General features: G+C 40.7%; 2 protein-coding genes across 2 annotated transcripts; both read right to left on the bottom strand.

Annotated features, from left to right (window-relative positions):
- Positions 1–360: 360 nt before the first annotated feature.
- On the bottom strand, positions 361–6,903 carry LOC125988204 (ubiquitin-conjugating enzyme E2 K). Its single transcript, XM_049753092.2, has 7 exons — positions 6,512–6,903; positions 5,844–5,937; positions 3,501–3,559; positions 3,324–3,406; positions 2,394–2,493; positions 1,523–1,651; positions 361–1,444 (listed from the first exon to the last, which is right to left on the bottom strand). The coding sequence occupies exons 1-7, from the start codon at positions 6,572–6,574 to the stop codon at positions 1,370–1,372; spliced, it is 603 nt and encodes a 200-aa protein (XP_049609049.1). The 5' UTR covers positions 6,575–6,903; the 3' UTR covers positions 361–1,369.
- Positions 6,904–7,043: 140 nt separating this feature from the next.
- Positions 7,044–15,389, bottom strand: klb (klotho beta). The gene is made up of 6 exons (XM_049752549.2): positions 14,494–15,389; positions 13,132–13,645; positions 12,529–12,797; positions 12,180–12,436; positions 10,021–10,946; positions 7,044–9,218 (listed from the first exon to the last, which is right to left on the bottom strand). Exons 1-6 carry the CDS (start codon positions 15,244–15,246, stop codon positions 8,824–8,826), a joined length of 3,114 nt encoding a protein of 1,037 aa, XP_049608506.1. The 5' UTR covers positions 15,247–15,389; the 3' UTR covers positions 7,044–8,823.
- Positions 15,390–16,355: the final 966 nt, after the last annotated feature.

Here is a 16,355-nt window from a genome sequence, read left to right as displayed (position 1 = left end):
CTGTTCATTAGCAGCCTGTGTATAAGGTAATCTGTATTTCATGATAGATGATTGTTACAGCCCTAAATGTACTAAAAATTAGTTTGGACCCAAGGATAACAATGGCAAAGGAAAACAAGTGTATATTACATTAGCACTGTAAGAGGCACGCTAATCATTTTAAATCATTTAGCACTTCTGCACATTTTTCATTTTACAGTTGATTTGACTTCTATTACTAAACAGATAAACAATTCCCTTGCTGCGACAGTTCTCTATTTCTCAAGTGGATTTGTTTTTTTTAATTCTAATATCCACCGAACATTCATCCAGGAAATTCATTACAACAAAACGTATTAAGAGAATACACACAAAGACAAATTGTTAATTTACACAGACTTAATCTTTATTTACAGATGAATCTTTTGACATTAATCCATTGGCATTGTCAAGGTGACGCAATACTTGCGCGTTTTCTTTTACTTTGGAGGTTGCAGTTGACAAGTTTCATCTAGGTTTTTAAAAACAAGAATCCAAATACATTCCTGTTAAAGGCCAAAACCAAATTAAAAAAAAAAAAAAACTTTTTTTTTCTTCTTCCTTCTTTCGTTTTAAATGTCGTGAGAAGCGTTTTTTTTTTTTTTATTAAGTAATGAACCAGCTTGGGGGGGGGGAGGGTCAGACTGCTTGAGAGAGCAAAGAAAATAAGAGCGTAATTACACTGTAAATGTGTTTTGGTGGAATTACATAAACCTGCCACAGACGTGTATGAGACCATGTCAAACGATTATGACACAGAAGGCGCAGTGAATTGATGTGGTATCTAAAAGAAGGTATAATCCTTGTTTACGTCTGTATCATTATTACTGCCACATATTCCTGCCTTCTTGTCCTGACAATGAAATTGGATTTGTGGAATTTATTTACATATAGGCTAACCTCACTAATTGCCATTAGTGAGGCATATTGTATATGGGTTGTCAACGTCTACATTTTAAAATGACATTTGGTTTACTTGGAAGTCCGGGAGTGCAAGAGTCTGTCTGAATGGTTTGACTCTCTTCGAAAAAAGGTTTTGCAAAACAGAATGTGAATGCCTGCATAGGTGACGAATATTTGTATCAGGTTAGAGACGTGGCAGCCAGGTTACGGGGCGGGGACCTAACTGTTCACCGAAATGTTGAATGACCTTCAAGGGGGCCAGCAATGCGTACTTGCCAAGCAACTGATCGGAGTGTGTGACACAGCAGAGGAGAGTGGGGAGTGCGGGTGGGGCAGTGTCCACTGTGAAACAGAAGGTGCGATGCAGGAATAGATGCCAAGAGATGGCGGTAACGTGGGTGTGTGAGGAGGGGGCAAATGAGAAAAATTTCAAAGTTGTCATCAAGATTCAGTTACTGATTAGTAGCTCCGTCGCCGTCTCCACGTCCCAAGATTTTGACGACAAGGCCACTATTACTGCATTCTGGGGAAGAAAACGCACAGGAGAAATGAGAACCAATATAGGAGCTACTGTTAAAAATGTGAAAGAGTGACCGCTTACTCTTTCAAAGCCCATGGCACAGAGTTCCTCTATTTTACGTGTGTACTCCGGACTGGAGACAGGAGCGCCAGCGTAGACGTGAGACCAGAGCCTCGCTGTCTGTTTGAACATCTCTGGGTTTTGCTTGTACTGTGAAAAAACAAGCATTTCCACAAAAGGGGCTCAAATGTGGTACTGGTGAAAAATGCTATTGTTTAAAGACAAGTAGTTCTCTGAGTTTTTACGTCCTGGTAAAAAAAACAAACAAACCTGTATAGCTCTCATCAACATGTCAGCTCTAAAAGATAAAACGTAAATGCATATTGCACTTAAAAGTTCAAACACAACTGAGCTGTGGTACTGTATTTTCTGGACTACAAAGCACACTTACAAAGCCGCAACAGCTACATTTAGCCATAAAATTAAATATGAAGATATATCTACCGCTGCGCTTCGCTTTAATAGCCGTGGGTCTCCATGTTACAGCGATGTATTTGCAAAGGAAGGTCACACAGATGTATTTTTAAAAACTTGTAATTACCTTAAAAATGGTTAACACGGTTAGTACGTTTCCAGACAAATACCTGCAGCTCATTGGCTACATTGACTTTTTCCTTTTTCTTGCATTTTCAACTTAGCACACTTCAACAGGTCTTGTGAACTGAAACAACTTAATCAGTATTTAACCAAAATAATCTCATCTCACAAACAAATTGTGAAAAAATGGAATGTTTGAACATTGCAAGACAGCTGCAAATGCTCTATGGTAAATGATAGATGATTGTAATCAAAGTCCATCCAATGCAATACTTTGCTCTATTTCATCCCCTTAAAAATACTTTAACATTCATAAAAGAAAGAACAAATTGTGGAAGCATGTACACTCGCCGACCTGATTGGCTACCACTGCATCCTGTGGATCGTCTGGCTCTGCAGCTGCCAATAAAGCTTGTAGTGACAAGAGGACTGTCCTCAGGGTCATGGCCGCCGCCCTGAAAAATAAACATGCAAGCTCATTGTTTTGATCATATCACATGCACTAACTGTTCATTTTCAATGAAAAGCATCTTGACATTTTGTTTTGGAAATTATACCAAAACAAAAATGTATTTGGGTAATGAATACAAAATCTATTCCCAGATTTTTTTTTTCCTTTTTATCTTTTCTTTGGACAGCAATGTTGAAAACTGCTCCTGGTTGTTTTATCTCCCTAAAAACGTCAAGGATTCAAGCGATGACATTCGACGGTCAAATTAAAACAACTTCAAGTTCACTTTACTATAGCTTTCTGGTACATTAAAGCTTTGGTAAATTACAGACCACAAGAAAGAAAAAAAAAAAAAAAACGATTCAAGTAGGAGTGAAAATGTGGGTTGAAACTGAAAACATAGTGCAGTTATATTCAGACATGCTGTCAAAATCTAAGCATTGACCCAAGTTTCTAAACAAGCAGATACAAGCAGTTTGACAATACATTCAAAATTAAGGTACAAGTGTAAATTCACAGTGGTTGTGCTTAGATTACTGAGGAGAGCGAGTAACAGTTATTGCAGTGTCCAACCAAAGGCTTTAATTTAGACCAACATTTCCACCACTGCATGCAGAAAAATTGAAGAAAGCAGCAGCTACTTTAACAGTCTTCGCCTTGAATTTATTAAAGACGCTAAACCCAATGCAGACAAGTAAAGCGTCACGTCGGCCCTATAAACAGTTACTTTTGGACAATGCCGAGCGCCAATAAAAATGTCCCGCTGCCCTGATATGGCCAACCGGGCACGACTGGTGTAGGCAATGTGTGACACTGTTGTAAAAACAGACTCACCACTGGTCTTTGAGAATGTCCAAACATATTGCACCTGTGACTGAACTGATGTTGGGATGCCAGATATTTGTGATAAACCGTACCTGTATCAAACAAAAGGAAAAAAAAAAACACCCAGTTACACATCATTTGTAAATGTAGCAACTATTACATGATCAATAATTAACGCCAAAGTACCTTGGGTGGATTGAAAGGATATGTCTCTGGAATTTTAATTTCTAGTTGGTATCTACCCCCTGAAGAAAGGAAAAAGATCATTAACAGATGATGAGAGCATTTTCATTCATCAACAAGAGGTCAGGCAGTAGGCACTTTTCCCAACGTACATTAGCAGCCCAGCAACATCAGATTGTTCTGTAGTCAATGCTAAAGTGATGATAATCTAGTTGTCGATTAATTAATGTAATTTTTTTCCCCCAAATTGCTGCACCTCCAAACACAAGACCCACCCGTCACACCCAATCACATGCAGATGCCTTCTTGGCCTTGGAGACAGCTGCAACTTGTAAATTCACAGTAGAAAACTGCAGGGTCTTGACTTGTATACATTACACTGTAGTAGTATGTAAGGGAGACCACCGAAATCTGTAACCTGCTTTCCCTACTGGTCAATGAATTACAATGATCTGCAAAGTTGCAGTGGTTACAACTTTTAATGTATTTTATCTGCAGTCAGGTATTCATCGTGCATGTCCTACTTGTTAGATTCATCACAGAACTCGCCACCTGTAAAAAAACAAATAAGTTGCTCAGCTGGGCTTTCCAAAAGGCCCTGAAGTGCCAAAAGGCATTAAATTAGAATAATGAAGAATTTTTATTCTAATTACAATAATCTCTCAGTATTTTGTGGCTGGCCCCTTAGCTTGAATGACTGCCTGAAGTCGCATGAGGGTTCTCCGTCCTCCTCCTCACCACTGACCAAGATGGAGCGACTGACTCTGCCCGAGAAATATCGCATGACAACTACGCCGGTGTTTTGCCAAAATAGTCACTCCTGAAAAATATTGTATCCCTGCGTGGATGTGTGCACGCATTGAGTGAAAGTGGTGAGATATTAATTTTCTACATTTGCTTTTAGTTAAAGAAATGAACACACTTTCTCTTTCAATTTTCAGTTTTATAAACAAGGTCCAATTACAAAAGTAGGGCACCTCAAATATACATACGTACAACAAACTGCAATGACAGATAAGTGAGCAGATTGCAGAGGAAAAAGTTTATGATTCATTTGCTGGATCAATAACCTCAGGCACAAAACAGTTGTGTCATTTCAATTGCTTCATCAAATGCCCGTTTGCAGCAACCTTTTCAAAGGATCTTAGGTTTTACATTCCCATATTTTATGACGCGAGGATTCAAAATGTTCGTTAAATAGCTTTAGCAAACACCTTTCTAGATTTATTATACATTATTATATTTAAGAACAGATTTGCATAACTGATCCTGACCTCAGTGTAACACAATATTCCACATGCTTGAGGGAGTTTTTTTTTTATTGTTGTGCAACCTGTAGATTTTGAGGCACCCATCTTAATCCTGAAGCATGCTATTGACAATTGATCGATTTGAATTTATAGTTGTCATTGCACAATGTTAAAATCTCTTCATGGTTTAGTTGAACAGAATTTACACTTTATAAAACCAATTGATTTTTTCATATTTTGTTTTATTTAGTTTACATTCGACACTGTGCTATTTTTCATTATAAAAAACTTTTTTTTGTTGGGTTGGAATGGAGTAAATAATTTCATTAACTTTAATGGAGAAAATTGATTTGAGCAAATTAGTTTACAAGCTTGGTTACTGAATTAATTAAACATGAAAGTCAAGGTACTACCAAGCATGAAAGTCAAGGTGCTACTGTATTTAAAAAGTATCTAATTTGAGCCAAAATGTTCTGCTTACAGGGGTCAGGGATGGTATAATGTCAAACCAAGTTGGGCTGGACATAAAATTAAAGTTGGTCCACAACAAGAGTGCTGCGTGGAAGCAGGTCGGGGGCGGGGTAGGGGAATTGTCATTAAGCATTTTAGATGTATTTTGTGAACAGTTAAAGCTTAGCAGACACTCTGGTCTGAATTCAGTATTGCAGACTTCAAGATTGTTTTAATAAACATACAGGACCATTTTGAAGTTCAGTGGGATTTGGCGAGGGCTTGTGAAGAATGAAGTTAATGGCTTTAATGGAAGCAAGACTGATGTGTTAGCAGCTAAGTCTTGAGAGGCTTCTCACCTTATAACATCAGGTGGTATGTTCCCGAAAATGTAACCATTTTTAGACTGAAAATTCAGTGATTATTTTGAGACACTCACAAATAAATAAATATATATTTTTGGTTTAATTTTCTAAAACTGGTTTGTACTCAGATAAAGTCTGTGGGAATTGTAAAAATCGGGGTGCTTTATTGATCATACAGGGCCACTTTAAAGTGAAGTGATATTATGCAAGGCCTGCTGAAGAATACCAAGTTATTGGCTATAATGGAAGCAATCTCCATGAAGTCTCCATAGGCCTCTCACCTTCATACGGTGTGTCAGGTGGCCCAGCTATCTCTCCTTTAAGTTCTGTGAAGTTCTCGTCCACCAGATCCACCTTAATCTGGTTTTTGCTGGTCTGAAACGGTGAAGAACCATCAAAGTAGTGAGCGAGACAGGCAGGCTGGAAAGCGTTAATTGAGCTTGCTGTCAAAACACAAACCTGCCTATGCAGCATTAAAATGACATCCCGCACCACGAGCAACAGTTCTTTCAACTGTGATCCCCTAACTTGTTGAGAACTCCGGCCACACAAATAAAGATACTTATCAGAAACGAACCGTAACTGAGTGAATGACACAGGACTTTGTCGAACTATCTTTGATGGCTAGCTGAGCTAGCAGTTACCATAAGGCGAGAGTGCGCTCGCTCAACAACGCCACGTAAAATACGTCTGAATTTGTCTCTTGAAATGTACTTATTTAGGTTTTAAAACAGCGTCTGGGTTGCCAAGATGTCCACTTGAGCTAAATAACAGCGGCCAAGAGCTACTTTTGTGAAGCTCAACGGCGGCTCGCAGGTTAGCTGGAGCTAGCTATCTGGAGGCTAGCTGACAGCTGAGGCAGCAACGCGTCAGTGGCGTTCTTCCCATCATAGCTGGCCAAGACAAAGAAATGCAAGAAGTATCAAACATGCAAACGCGTCAAACCTACCTCTTCGCTTTTGAGCACCTCCTTGAATTCCCGTTTTATCCTCTGAACTGCGATGTTAGCCATGGCTTTCCACCCGGTTTCCCAGTGCGGTTTGGGGCCTCCTCGCCACTGTCTGTCCGGGCCTGACAAACGGACGTTAGCTTGTGCCCACTGAAACACACAGCTTTGTAGGGAACAACCTCCAAAGCAACCCCTGCTACGTTATGCTCCTGGAGCGAACCGGGCTGACGGTCCGATGATCCGCGTGGCGTTTGAATTCGTGAAACCGTGTGCTCGCGCGTGAGCTACCATCAAACGGGTAAGACTTGAAAGGTTGGAAGCAACGGTAACATATTAATGGCAAACTGCATGAAGGCTAGCTGTGAGCGAGCCATGTGACGCACACTGGCATCCTCGACGTCTCATGTCATTGGTTAATTACGTTGTGACGTTTTATTGTTTTGTTTAATAATAATAATAATAATAATAATAATAATAATAATAATAATAATAATAATAATAATAATTTATTTTAAAAGATACAAATCTTCATTCAATGTACAAACATAATGCAGTACGCCATAGGCAAACCTAAACAGTAGTCTGACTGGTGGGGAGTTTGTTTGTTGTTGTTTTCCAATATTTTTTGAGTAGTTAAGGTTACTAAAGTATTACAACAACAACAACAACAACAACAACAACATCCATGGCTTATATATGTTCCGTATACTTATGGATTTTTTTTCTTCTTCTTCTTGCCACCAAAATCACATGGAACACTAAATGGGCAAACACAAATGGGGCCTACATTTGTTGCAGATAATTTGTTCAATTGGAATCCACACAAAGACCATTAAGATCCCCGGTTCAAGCCCATATTGTCATATTCACATGGTGCATAGGTGGTTCAGACATAAAATTGCCCATTTGTAATCCACTTAAGACCCAGTTGGAAACCCATATAAAACCATGTGGGCCAACACAGGTGTGCCCCTGGTGGAACCCAGGAGCAAAACCAGATGAAACCCATGCCCATATGCCCATGTTAAAACCCACATGGGGCCCAGATGGAAATGTTGGCTGGGAACTAATTATACATACTATCAATGAAAAGAGCTGATTAGTTCCGCCAGGGGGCGATATTATCGCATCTTGATACGTCTGATACTGTTCAGCGGCAGTAGTGGCATAGCTAGCTATCATTTTCAAGGATCAAATGAGTTTGCAGATGAATGGCTTAGTCGGTTCTTTCTTTTTGACAATATCTATACAACTCTGTGTTTTTACAAACATGCAGTGTGGATCTGCTATTTTTGATTTTGAATACGGCCGAGATATCCTTTAGTGTCATTTAAATCCAGATGTTCTGAAGCCCAGGTACACTTGGCTGGGCTCTCCCAGACCGAGACAACCTGTCAATTCGGGTGCGGCTATCTAGCTTGAGGCCTACTGACTGCCTGACAACTAGTACGGCTTATGAGCTAATGGACATGGGGCTTCCGGGCATCATATAGGGTACGAAACTAAACTATACCAACATATAACAAAGCTTTAGTCATTTCTGGAGCAACTGACTGAAGCCCAAGCTGAGATAAACAGCAGTCATGTCACCAGTGTGCCCTGTCATATCTAAATTCTGTATTGCAAAGGCCCCGTTGGATTCATAATCTAAAATCGTGTAGGCCACCTGGCAAAAACTTATGTTTCATAGTTATGAAGATTTTATGACTTCCAAGTTCATGGTATTGACCTTGGATGCCATCTAGATGCCATCTTGATCTTTGAATTTTACATCAATCATACTGAAAAAAAATGGAAATGGAAAATAAATAACATTTTGCTATTAGCAAATTCACAAAATAACATTGATCAATGATACTTGATTTGAGTTTTCAAAACTGTCTATGCTAGTATAGCTCAGGAACTGTAATTATATATAGACATGCATTTGGTAACAAAATATTCACAATATCAAACTTCAAATTCAACTTTTGTACATGTACCTTAAAATCAATGTATTCTGAGTTATAAAGAGGAAAATACATTTTGAAACAGACATCTTGGGTTTCAGAGCCACCATCTTAGAATTTCGAGTGGCCAGCAGTATTTTTATCTTTAATACAATATGGAGAATATGTTTCATTATTTGAACAAACACTTGAAACATATCTAGAATAATTTGCTCTATTAACTGTATGTACACAAATACAGGAGTTCTCAACTTTTGGGGGTCCAGGTACCGCTGACAACAGTAAATTGTGAATTGTGAAATTTAAAACACCTCCACCATCTGTCCTGTGTTTAACATTTGACAAAAGGCTTACACGAGCACATCACTGAACCCTTCGTCTTCTTCTCCTGCTCATAATGCTCACTGCACTCCTCCGCCCCTTTATGTACTTTCTTCTGGTGATAACAGTGGAGAAGACCAGTGCAATGAAGATGACAGCTGTGATTATGAAGCAGCAGCCAAAGACCGTCAGCGCCTTGTTCTTGGACAGCCACATGCATAAGTTACATACTGGCTGGACCTTATTAAAGCGGCACTTATGCAACGTGGCGTCTTTGGGGAACCCGCTCCGGGTGATGATTTGTCTGTAGAAGTCAACGGAGGCCTTTTCTTTGGATTGGTGGTGGGGTGAGCTGAAAAGACCATACTGAGGTACATGATCATCCTGCAGTTTCCACACATAGAAGCCCCGCAGGTTGACTCCATCCAACTGGCGTGCTGAAGAAACATGAAGAGAAGCAGAGATATTAATTTATCGCCAACTAACCATCGGTTTGTCTTTTAGATGTAAATCTACTCATGTTTGCTAGTGCAATGTAGGTGAGTAAATGGCCACAAAGGGCAAGGTATAAAACCTAATCTAATTCATCGCTCCATTGTTTCTCTGCCCTCCCACTTTTTTTTTTTTTTTTTTTTACCATCTTTATGGTTCCTCGGGAGTTTATAGTAGGCGGCAATATAGTCATAAAATCTATATTGCTTGTCGAACTTTGCCTGGGCGTCAACATCATTCAAATCCATGCTGTACCTTACACAGGAGTGAAAATGAACATTACTTCTGGCAGAGGAAAACACACGTCATAGAGAAGTGGTTCTCAAACTACTACACGACACCTAGATATAGGAAATACAACTCTACATATGTAATGATTTTGTTAAATGGACAGTGCAAATAAAAAAGTAATAAAATGAAAAATCCAAATAATTAAAAACAAAACATTTCTAAAAATGAAATGCAGTGGTTTTGAACTTAAAATTTTAAACACAATGCAAGTATACATGAGCAGTGATTTTTTTGCATACCACTAGAAGGAGCTCGGTGCCATACTTTAAGAATCAATGGGTGAACTTATGGCTCTGAATGATGTATAGTATGTTGACATTTCCCATTTTTTTTTATGTGATGGTTTTACAACTGTGAGTTGCAAATAAAATTTATTCTTCGGAGAGAATCACCACTAAGAAATGCTTAAAAAGTCAACGCGTATTGTACTCATCCTAATAAAAACAAAAGGCTGACCTTTAAGAGCCTCCTGCAGGTAACTTTTTATATAGTGCTGCCTCATGGTATCCTGTACAGGAGCCTGGTCATCAATCCCACTTGCTGTGATAATGATAGGCCGAGCCCTTCCGTATCGCTCAGTCACCCAGTTCAAGATCTTTCGCAGCCCCCAAGGGACAAGCGCTTGGCCCAGTCTGGAGGAGGGCCAGGTGGGATCAGACAGGATAAGAAAGTCATGATTGCTAGGGTGGTTCTTCTGTACATTATTTGGAAAAGGAGAGACCAAGCGTGTGGTGAAATGATTCAACGCAATGAAACTCAATGCACCTTTGAGCTCTTCCCTTTCAGTTTTGGTAAAAGTAGGAAAAGGAGATGTCTGTTGGCTCAGAGGCCGGGCTTTCTCCTTCAGGTAAGCCTTCATTTCTAGTGGGTAGTCCTCTTTGCCCTGCTTCTCCTCATCTCCAGTCCCCAGCAACGGGTCCAGAAAGTAAGCAAGTTCAAAAAGAAGAAATCTCTTGACCGCCGCTCCATGTGATTGTAGGAGGAAGGGGTTTGCGGGCTCAGCCCAGTCAGCGTGAAGCGCCAGGGACACCACAGCTCCCTGCTGACGAGAGTACTTTAGCTCATGGAGCCGCCAGGCTTTCGCGTGAGCCAAAAGGAGGTTATGGGCAGCCCGGTGTCGCTCATTTGCATTGGAATAAATATCTGTGAGTCTGTTAGGCTCATTCACTGTGATCCAGTAATGGACCCAGGAACCCAGCTCCTGGTAGCACAGTGATGCATATTCTTGAAAGGCCTCCACTGTGCTGTAGTTGAGCCAACCCCCAGAGGCATGCAGGGCACCGGGCAAGCCCAGATGTGGAGCTTTGTGGGTTGGGTAATAGAGGATAACCAGAGCCTCTAGGTCCAGTTTCTTCAGCTCGGTGAGGACGCAGCGGTAGTACCTTTTAAACAGTGTTAAAATAAAGAGCAGGTTAATTCTGATTTGGCTTGAAAGAACAACAAAGAACTAGGAACAACAAAGAACATTCTACTCACAAAAAGTGAGGGATCTTCATTCAACTTTTGGGTGAAACTTCTGGATGAACCTCTATGAACTTTACACTTTTCAGCTACACCTAATTTGACCTCTAAGATTTAGTACACACATGTCCAATTGTTGAATTGTTTAATACTTTTTAAACAAATTTCTGCTCACTAAGAAGCTGAACAGCAAAATTCACAACAGTTACAGTGGAAGCTCAAGTCTGAACCAACAGATTCCAGATTTAACAGACAGAAAATAGAGTGCAGTTCTCTAAAAAGCCCCTTCATACAATAGTTGTCAAAGTCTGCCAGTTCCAGAAGAGGTTGTTTTTTTACTGGTGCTGGGTTATGCTTTTGTTGTCACAGATACAATAGAGAGCAGGCTAACATGGTGCCGATACAGCACGGGCGACGCCCCATCAATGGAAATGCATGGACATGCACGGCAACCATGTTAGCAGGGGCAATGGTTTCATTACATGTAATTGAAAGCATTAACATTAGCTTAGCATTGCGGTAGGTATGCAGCTGAAAAGGAGCATGTCATGCCTACCTATTCATATCTTTGGTTATTATTTAGTGGAGTGAGCTCTCATCATATATATTATGTCCAACAGATTGAATTTCCACAAATTGATAAAGGAACATTTCCAATCAAGTTCCCATTTATGCTTTTGTTGTGACTCTTTCAGTACCACTGTATCTCGGTTGTAACCTGCTGATCGCCTGTAGTTATAGGGCATTTTAAGTTCATCCTGAGATTTAACCCCAAAGCCCACTATCACTTTTAACGTATGAAGTCCGTTATATAGTTTGGCTCTTCATTAGCAGAAAATACAGGGTGACTGATAAGTAAGTCCCTATTCCAAAGTACTAAAAGCTCAGCGAGAGGCAATGTACATACTGGACTGGTCGCCAGTCGATCACATGGCACATGTAGACAACCATTCATTTTCACATTCACACCCAAGAGTCTTCACTGAGTAGGTGGGAGCTGTACTGCCCATTGAAAAAATATGCAAACATGGGAGGGGGGGACATGTAAACTCAACAGAAAAAGTCGAAGCACCTATGATATGCACCACTGGCCTCAGATTGGTGATGTGGGTTAGGGTTTTAAAATGAGTATTTTCAAATAGGCAGTTTTTTACCTTAGTGCTTCCACATTAACACGAGAAAGGTCTCCATGTGGTAGAATCAGAGACCAGTTTAGAGCAAAGCGGTAGTGTGTTGCCCCAGTAGATGCAAACAGGTAGAGATGACTGCGGATGGCCAGATAGTCTGTACACTGGGAACGATTAGTATGAAGCTTTACTCCTGGGATTGCACTTAATGATCCATCGCCTGTCCAGTTCCAGCTGTACACATTGGGATCTTTAAATTGGGGGGAGAAGGGGTAAAACCGGGCCTAACAAAGGAGAGAGATAGAAAAAAATGGATGGATGGATGAGGGTGCAGTGGTTGCATTTGTTTGGATCCATTTTGCCTGAATGCATTTACCTGCAAGGTGGAGTCAGCAATACCCCAGTGAAAATCACAGGGGAAACTGCCTTCAACTTCTCTGGAGGGTTCCACTTGGGGGAATCCGTTGTTAGCAATAACCCGCCTGTAGTACTGCGCACTGGTTTTGGGCGTCTTGGTTCGATTAGGATGAGTGAAGTCAACATAGAAAAGGCCCCGGCGGACTGAGTAGTTGTAGTTCCATTCAAAGCTGTCTACCAGTGACCACGCAGTGTAGCCTAGCAACCGAACCCCATCCAATCGGCCAGCTGGAACACAAAACATAGCAATACTACAACTACTACTACTACTACAATTACTACTACTACTACTACACTACTACTACTACTACTACTACTACTACTACTACTGCTACTGCTACTACTACTACTACTACTACTACTACTACTACTACTAATAATAATAATAATAATAATAATAAAAAAAAAAAAATAATAATAATAATAAATAGGTTTATATTGAGCTTTTGTTGATATTCAGATATAATGACATTTTTACAACTAAAACAGTCAAATCTATTTTCATAACACCTCTATGAATAAAGATAATTTTGTTTCAATCATATATATTTCAACACTGTACCTTGTAATACATGGTTGATAAATCTCTTCATCAAGTAAATGGCCACTGTGTCCTCTCTTGCCACACTAGCTTCGGAGAACCATCCACCCTCAGCCACCAGAACTTGCAAGTCCCCGTACTCCAGCTTTATCCAACCCAGAATGCGCCTAAGATCTGGTGACACAACCTGGCCAAAGTGGGGCAGGATGCGGCCCAGACGGAGGTTGTTTGGCCCGAAGGACAGGGCGAAAAAGTCGGCTGTGTTGTTCACCCACAGCTTCTCCTTGGTGGTAAATGTGGGCAGGAGGCCCCCGTGCTTGTTTTTCAAAGAAGCCGGATAATCTCCATCACCTAAAATGGGATTGGCGAACCAACCAAGAACAGCATCCATTGACTGCTGACAAAGATCGACATTGGTGGCTGCGGGTTGGCCTTTTTGAGGTTCAACCCAGTGGGAGCCCAAAACAATGGACAGTTTACCCTTCTGCTCTGGGCGGTAGTGGGTATCGTAGATGTGCCAGGCTTTGGCGTGTGCCTGGAAATCCCAGAAAACACAACATTACTAATTCATCAATCATTTTCAGTAGTAAGAAGTAATGAAGTACAAAAAACGTGGTGCCCTGGGATATGAGAATAATTCGTTCCGTGACAACACTAAAACACTTACACTTCAAATCATCTTTGACCACTGAAATGAAGGGAGTGTGGAAAATAGGTCAAAGTCCCTGTTAGCTAGAAAAAGGAACCTATTTTCCACAGGAGAAAAGTCATTAGTCCATTCCAGCATCTCTTTCACCCCTCCCAAAAAAAAAGACAAAACGTGCACAATTCATCTCGCCAAGGATGTTTACTTTACCATAGAAGCGCAATTAGTTTCTTTTATTAAGTGTGAAATGCTCCAAAACTGTAGACATTTTCAATCTTTTTGCATTCTTTCCTCCTGGCTTTTGTGTGGAAAATGTGTTACCGTAAAATAGTGAACAATTGCTGATGCACTGAATCTGCAAAAAGATAACCATGAGATAATGAGGGCCGGCTGTATGACCGGAGCAACAGACGTGGTAATCATACACTTGACCTAACAGGTACACTCTTTCTCATATGAGTGTCAACACACACCACCTGTCCAGCGCTTTAAATGACAAAAACATGAGTGATTATTATCGAGGCATATCTCCATGACTTCCTGTCACACACTGTACGGACATGGCGGACTTTAGACCTCCATAGCTTGTAAAATGTCCCGTTTATTGACCAAAAAATATATGACAAATAAATAGACGTCAACAAGTCGGTGTTTTTTTTTTTACTGACTAATTAAGGGAACAAAAGATGAAAATAACTATTTTGCAGCAAAGTACACATGATGAAAGACTTACTTACCCTGATCAAATTGTGGGCCACAATAAAAGAGGCAGCAAGTCCTCCAGTTTCCCCAGGGGCATGCAGCCCCATGCCGTATCCCTGCACAGCTACCAAGTACGGGTTATGCATCGTAAGCCAGTACCTGACACGATCCCCAAATGTCCGGAAGCAAAAGGCAGCATAGTTCCCAAACAATTCAATAAGTGTGTCATTTTTCCATCCTCCAAACGCCTCCTGCAGGACCAACGGCAGATCCCAATGATGGATGGTGACAATGGGCTCAATTCTCTTTTCCACCAGCCTGTTTATGAGACGGTTGTAGTGCTCCACAGCAGCTTGACAGGGAGGACCTGTTGCATTCCCATCAGGGAACAGTCTGGGCCACGAGAGGGAGAAAGAGTAAGATGTCACCCCCAGATACTCAAGTGCCTGCACATCATCTTCCCAGTGCGCATAGCTATCACTGGCCACATTGTCCGTCTTGGATTGGGTGAAATGGTCCCAGATGGATGCCCCCTTTCCATCCTTGTCCCATGAGCCTTCAGTCTGGAAAGCGGATGTCCCAGACCCCCAGAGGAACCCTGCGGGGAATGTATCATGAAGAAAGGATTGTTCTAGACTGATAGCGACCGGCTTGGGCATCTGCCACATCTGTCTGCCATCGCCAATAGAGCCAGTCGCTCGGTGCCAAGTGCTCACCAACCACAAGGACAGTAAGAGGCGCTGAATTATGAGATGAGGTGAATAGTCCAGCATGCTGAAGGAGTCCATCTTGTTCCAGAAACTCACATGACGGTCTGCGTAGTCTCAGTAGGAAATATTGTTCTTTTTTCAAACAGCAAATCCATGTTGGAGGAGAAACAGCCACAGTCCAGAGATTGCAATATGTGAAGCGGTGTGAGCCTTGTAAACCTGGTATGACTTTCCTATCGTCTCTCTCTGTGCACTTGTCCTACCACTCAGCCCCACCCTCCCACCTCATGTTAACACATACAAAGGTTGACTGATAATCAGCCACCTTGCTTGCGTCACTCCGAGGTGTGTTTACATCTCACCTATTATTCCCCGCTAAAAAATGTATATTAGGGCAGATCAGTACTTTGAGGTACAGTACATCATTTAATAACAGCGATGAGCTTAATTCGTTCGTGACCATGCTCGTAACTCTCCCATCATCTTTTCCCATTGAAATGAGTAAAACCCTCTCATTAACTCCCATCCACCAAAAAACACATTTTGTTTGTAATACTATTGGTTTTAAATAGGAAACAGTAGGCTATGTTTGATAACAATATAGCGATGACATAATCAAACATAATGTAATCCACATCAATTATTTTTTGCTACATTTTTGAAGATTTAATTCAATGGATATTGTGCAAAATTGCAGAAGCGGTGGGATCTGTAAAAACTAATAATTTATTTAAGTGTGCAACGTGTGAAACTCATTCCAAATATTTTTGAGAGGCTGGAAGATATTTATGGCATTTTCATTCAATTAAATGAGGAAAGATGATTTGAAATAGAATGGATTTGAGTTACAAGCATGTTCACGGAACAAATTAAACGTTCTCAGGGCATCACTGTATGCTGTGAGGGGGATTTTGCGGCATTGTCTATATCTTTTCTGTACTGTTCGAGGATCTCCAAAATGTCTTGAGTCAAACTGCAAATATGAGCTTCAATCAATTGACATTAGTTGTGATGCCTTCAGGGACATTTATTAAGGAAGGAAAGGAGCATAAATACAATTTACACATTGACTAGATGAAAAACTATATTTCTTCTGACAATCTTATGACCAAAAGGCACTGAAAACCCCTTGCAGTGTTCTCTCTAAATTCAATAAAAGCATGACGGGTGAACAACAAGGTTACCGG

The sequence above is a fragment of the Syngnathus scovelli genome, chromosome 1, assembly GCF_024217435.2.
Source record: "Syngnathus scovelli strain Florida chromosome 1, RoL_Ssco_1.2, whole genome shotgun sequence".
Classification (NCBI taxonomy): Eukaryota; Metazoa; Chordata; class Actinopteri; order Syngnathiformes; family Syngnathidae; genus Syngnathus; species Syngnathus scovelli.
This window is presented reverse-complemented; position numbering and strand designations above follow the sequence as displayed.

Coding starts and splice junctions, on each gene's coding strand:
- LOC125988204 (XM_049753092.2), bottom strand. CDS start 6,574: ATGGCTAACATCGCAGTTCAGAGGATAAAACGGGAATTCAAGGAGGTG. Junction 5,938..6,511: donor AGGTGCTCAAAAGCGAAGAG/GTAGGTTTGACG, acceptor TCACCGTTTCAG/ACCAGCAAAAACCAGATTAA. Junction 3,560..5,843: donor ACCTGACACACCGTATGAAG/GTGAGAGGCCTA, acceptor TCCTTTCTTCAG/GGGGTAGATACCAACTAGAA.
- klb (XM_049752549.2), bottom strand. CDS start 15,246: ATGGACTCCTTCAGCATGCTGGACTATTCACCTCATCTCATAATTCAG. Junction 12,798..13,131: donor TATCAACCATGTATTACAAG/GTACAGTGTTGA, acceptor TTTGTGTTCCAG/CTGGCCGATTGGATGGGGTT. Junction 10,947..12,179: donor GTTAATGTGGAAGCACTAAG/GTAAAAAACTGC, acceptor ACTGTTTAAAAG/GTACTACCGCTGCGTCCTCA.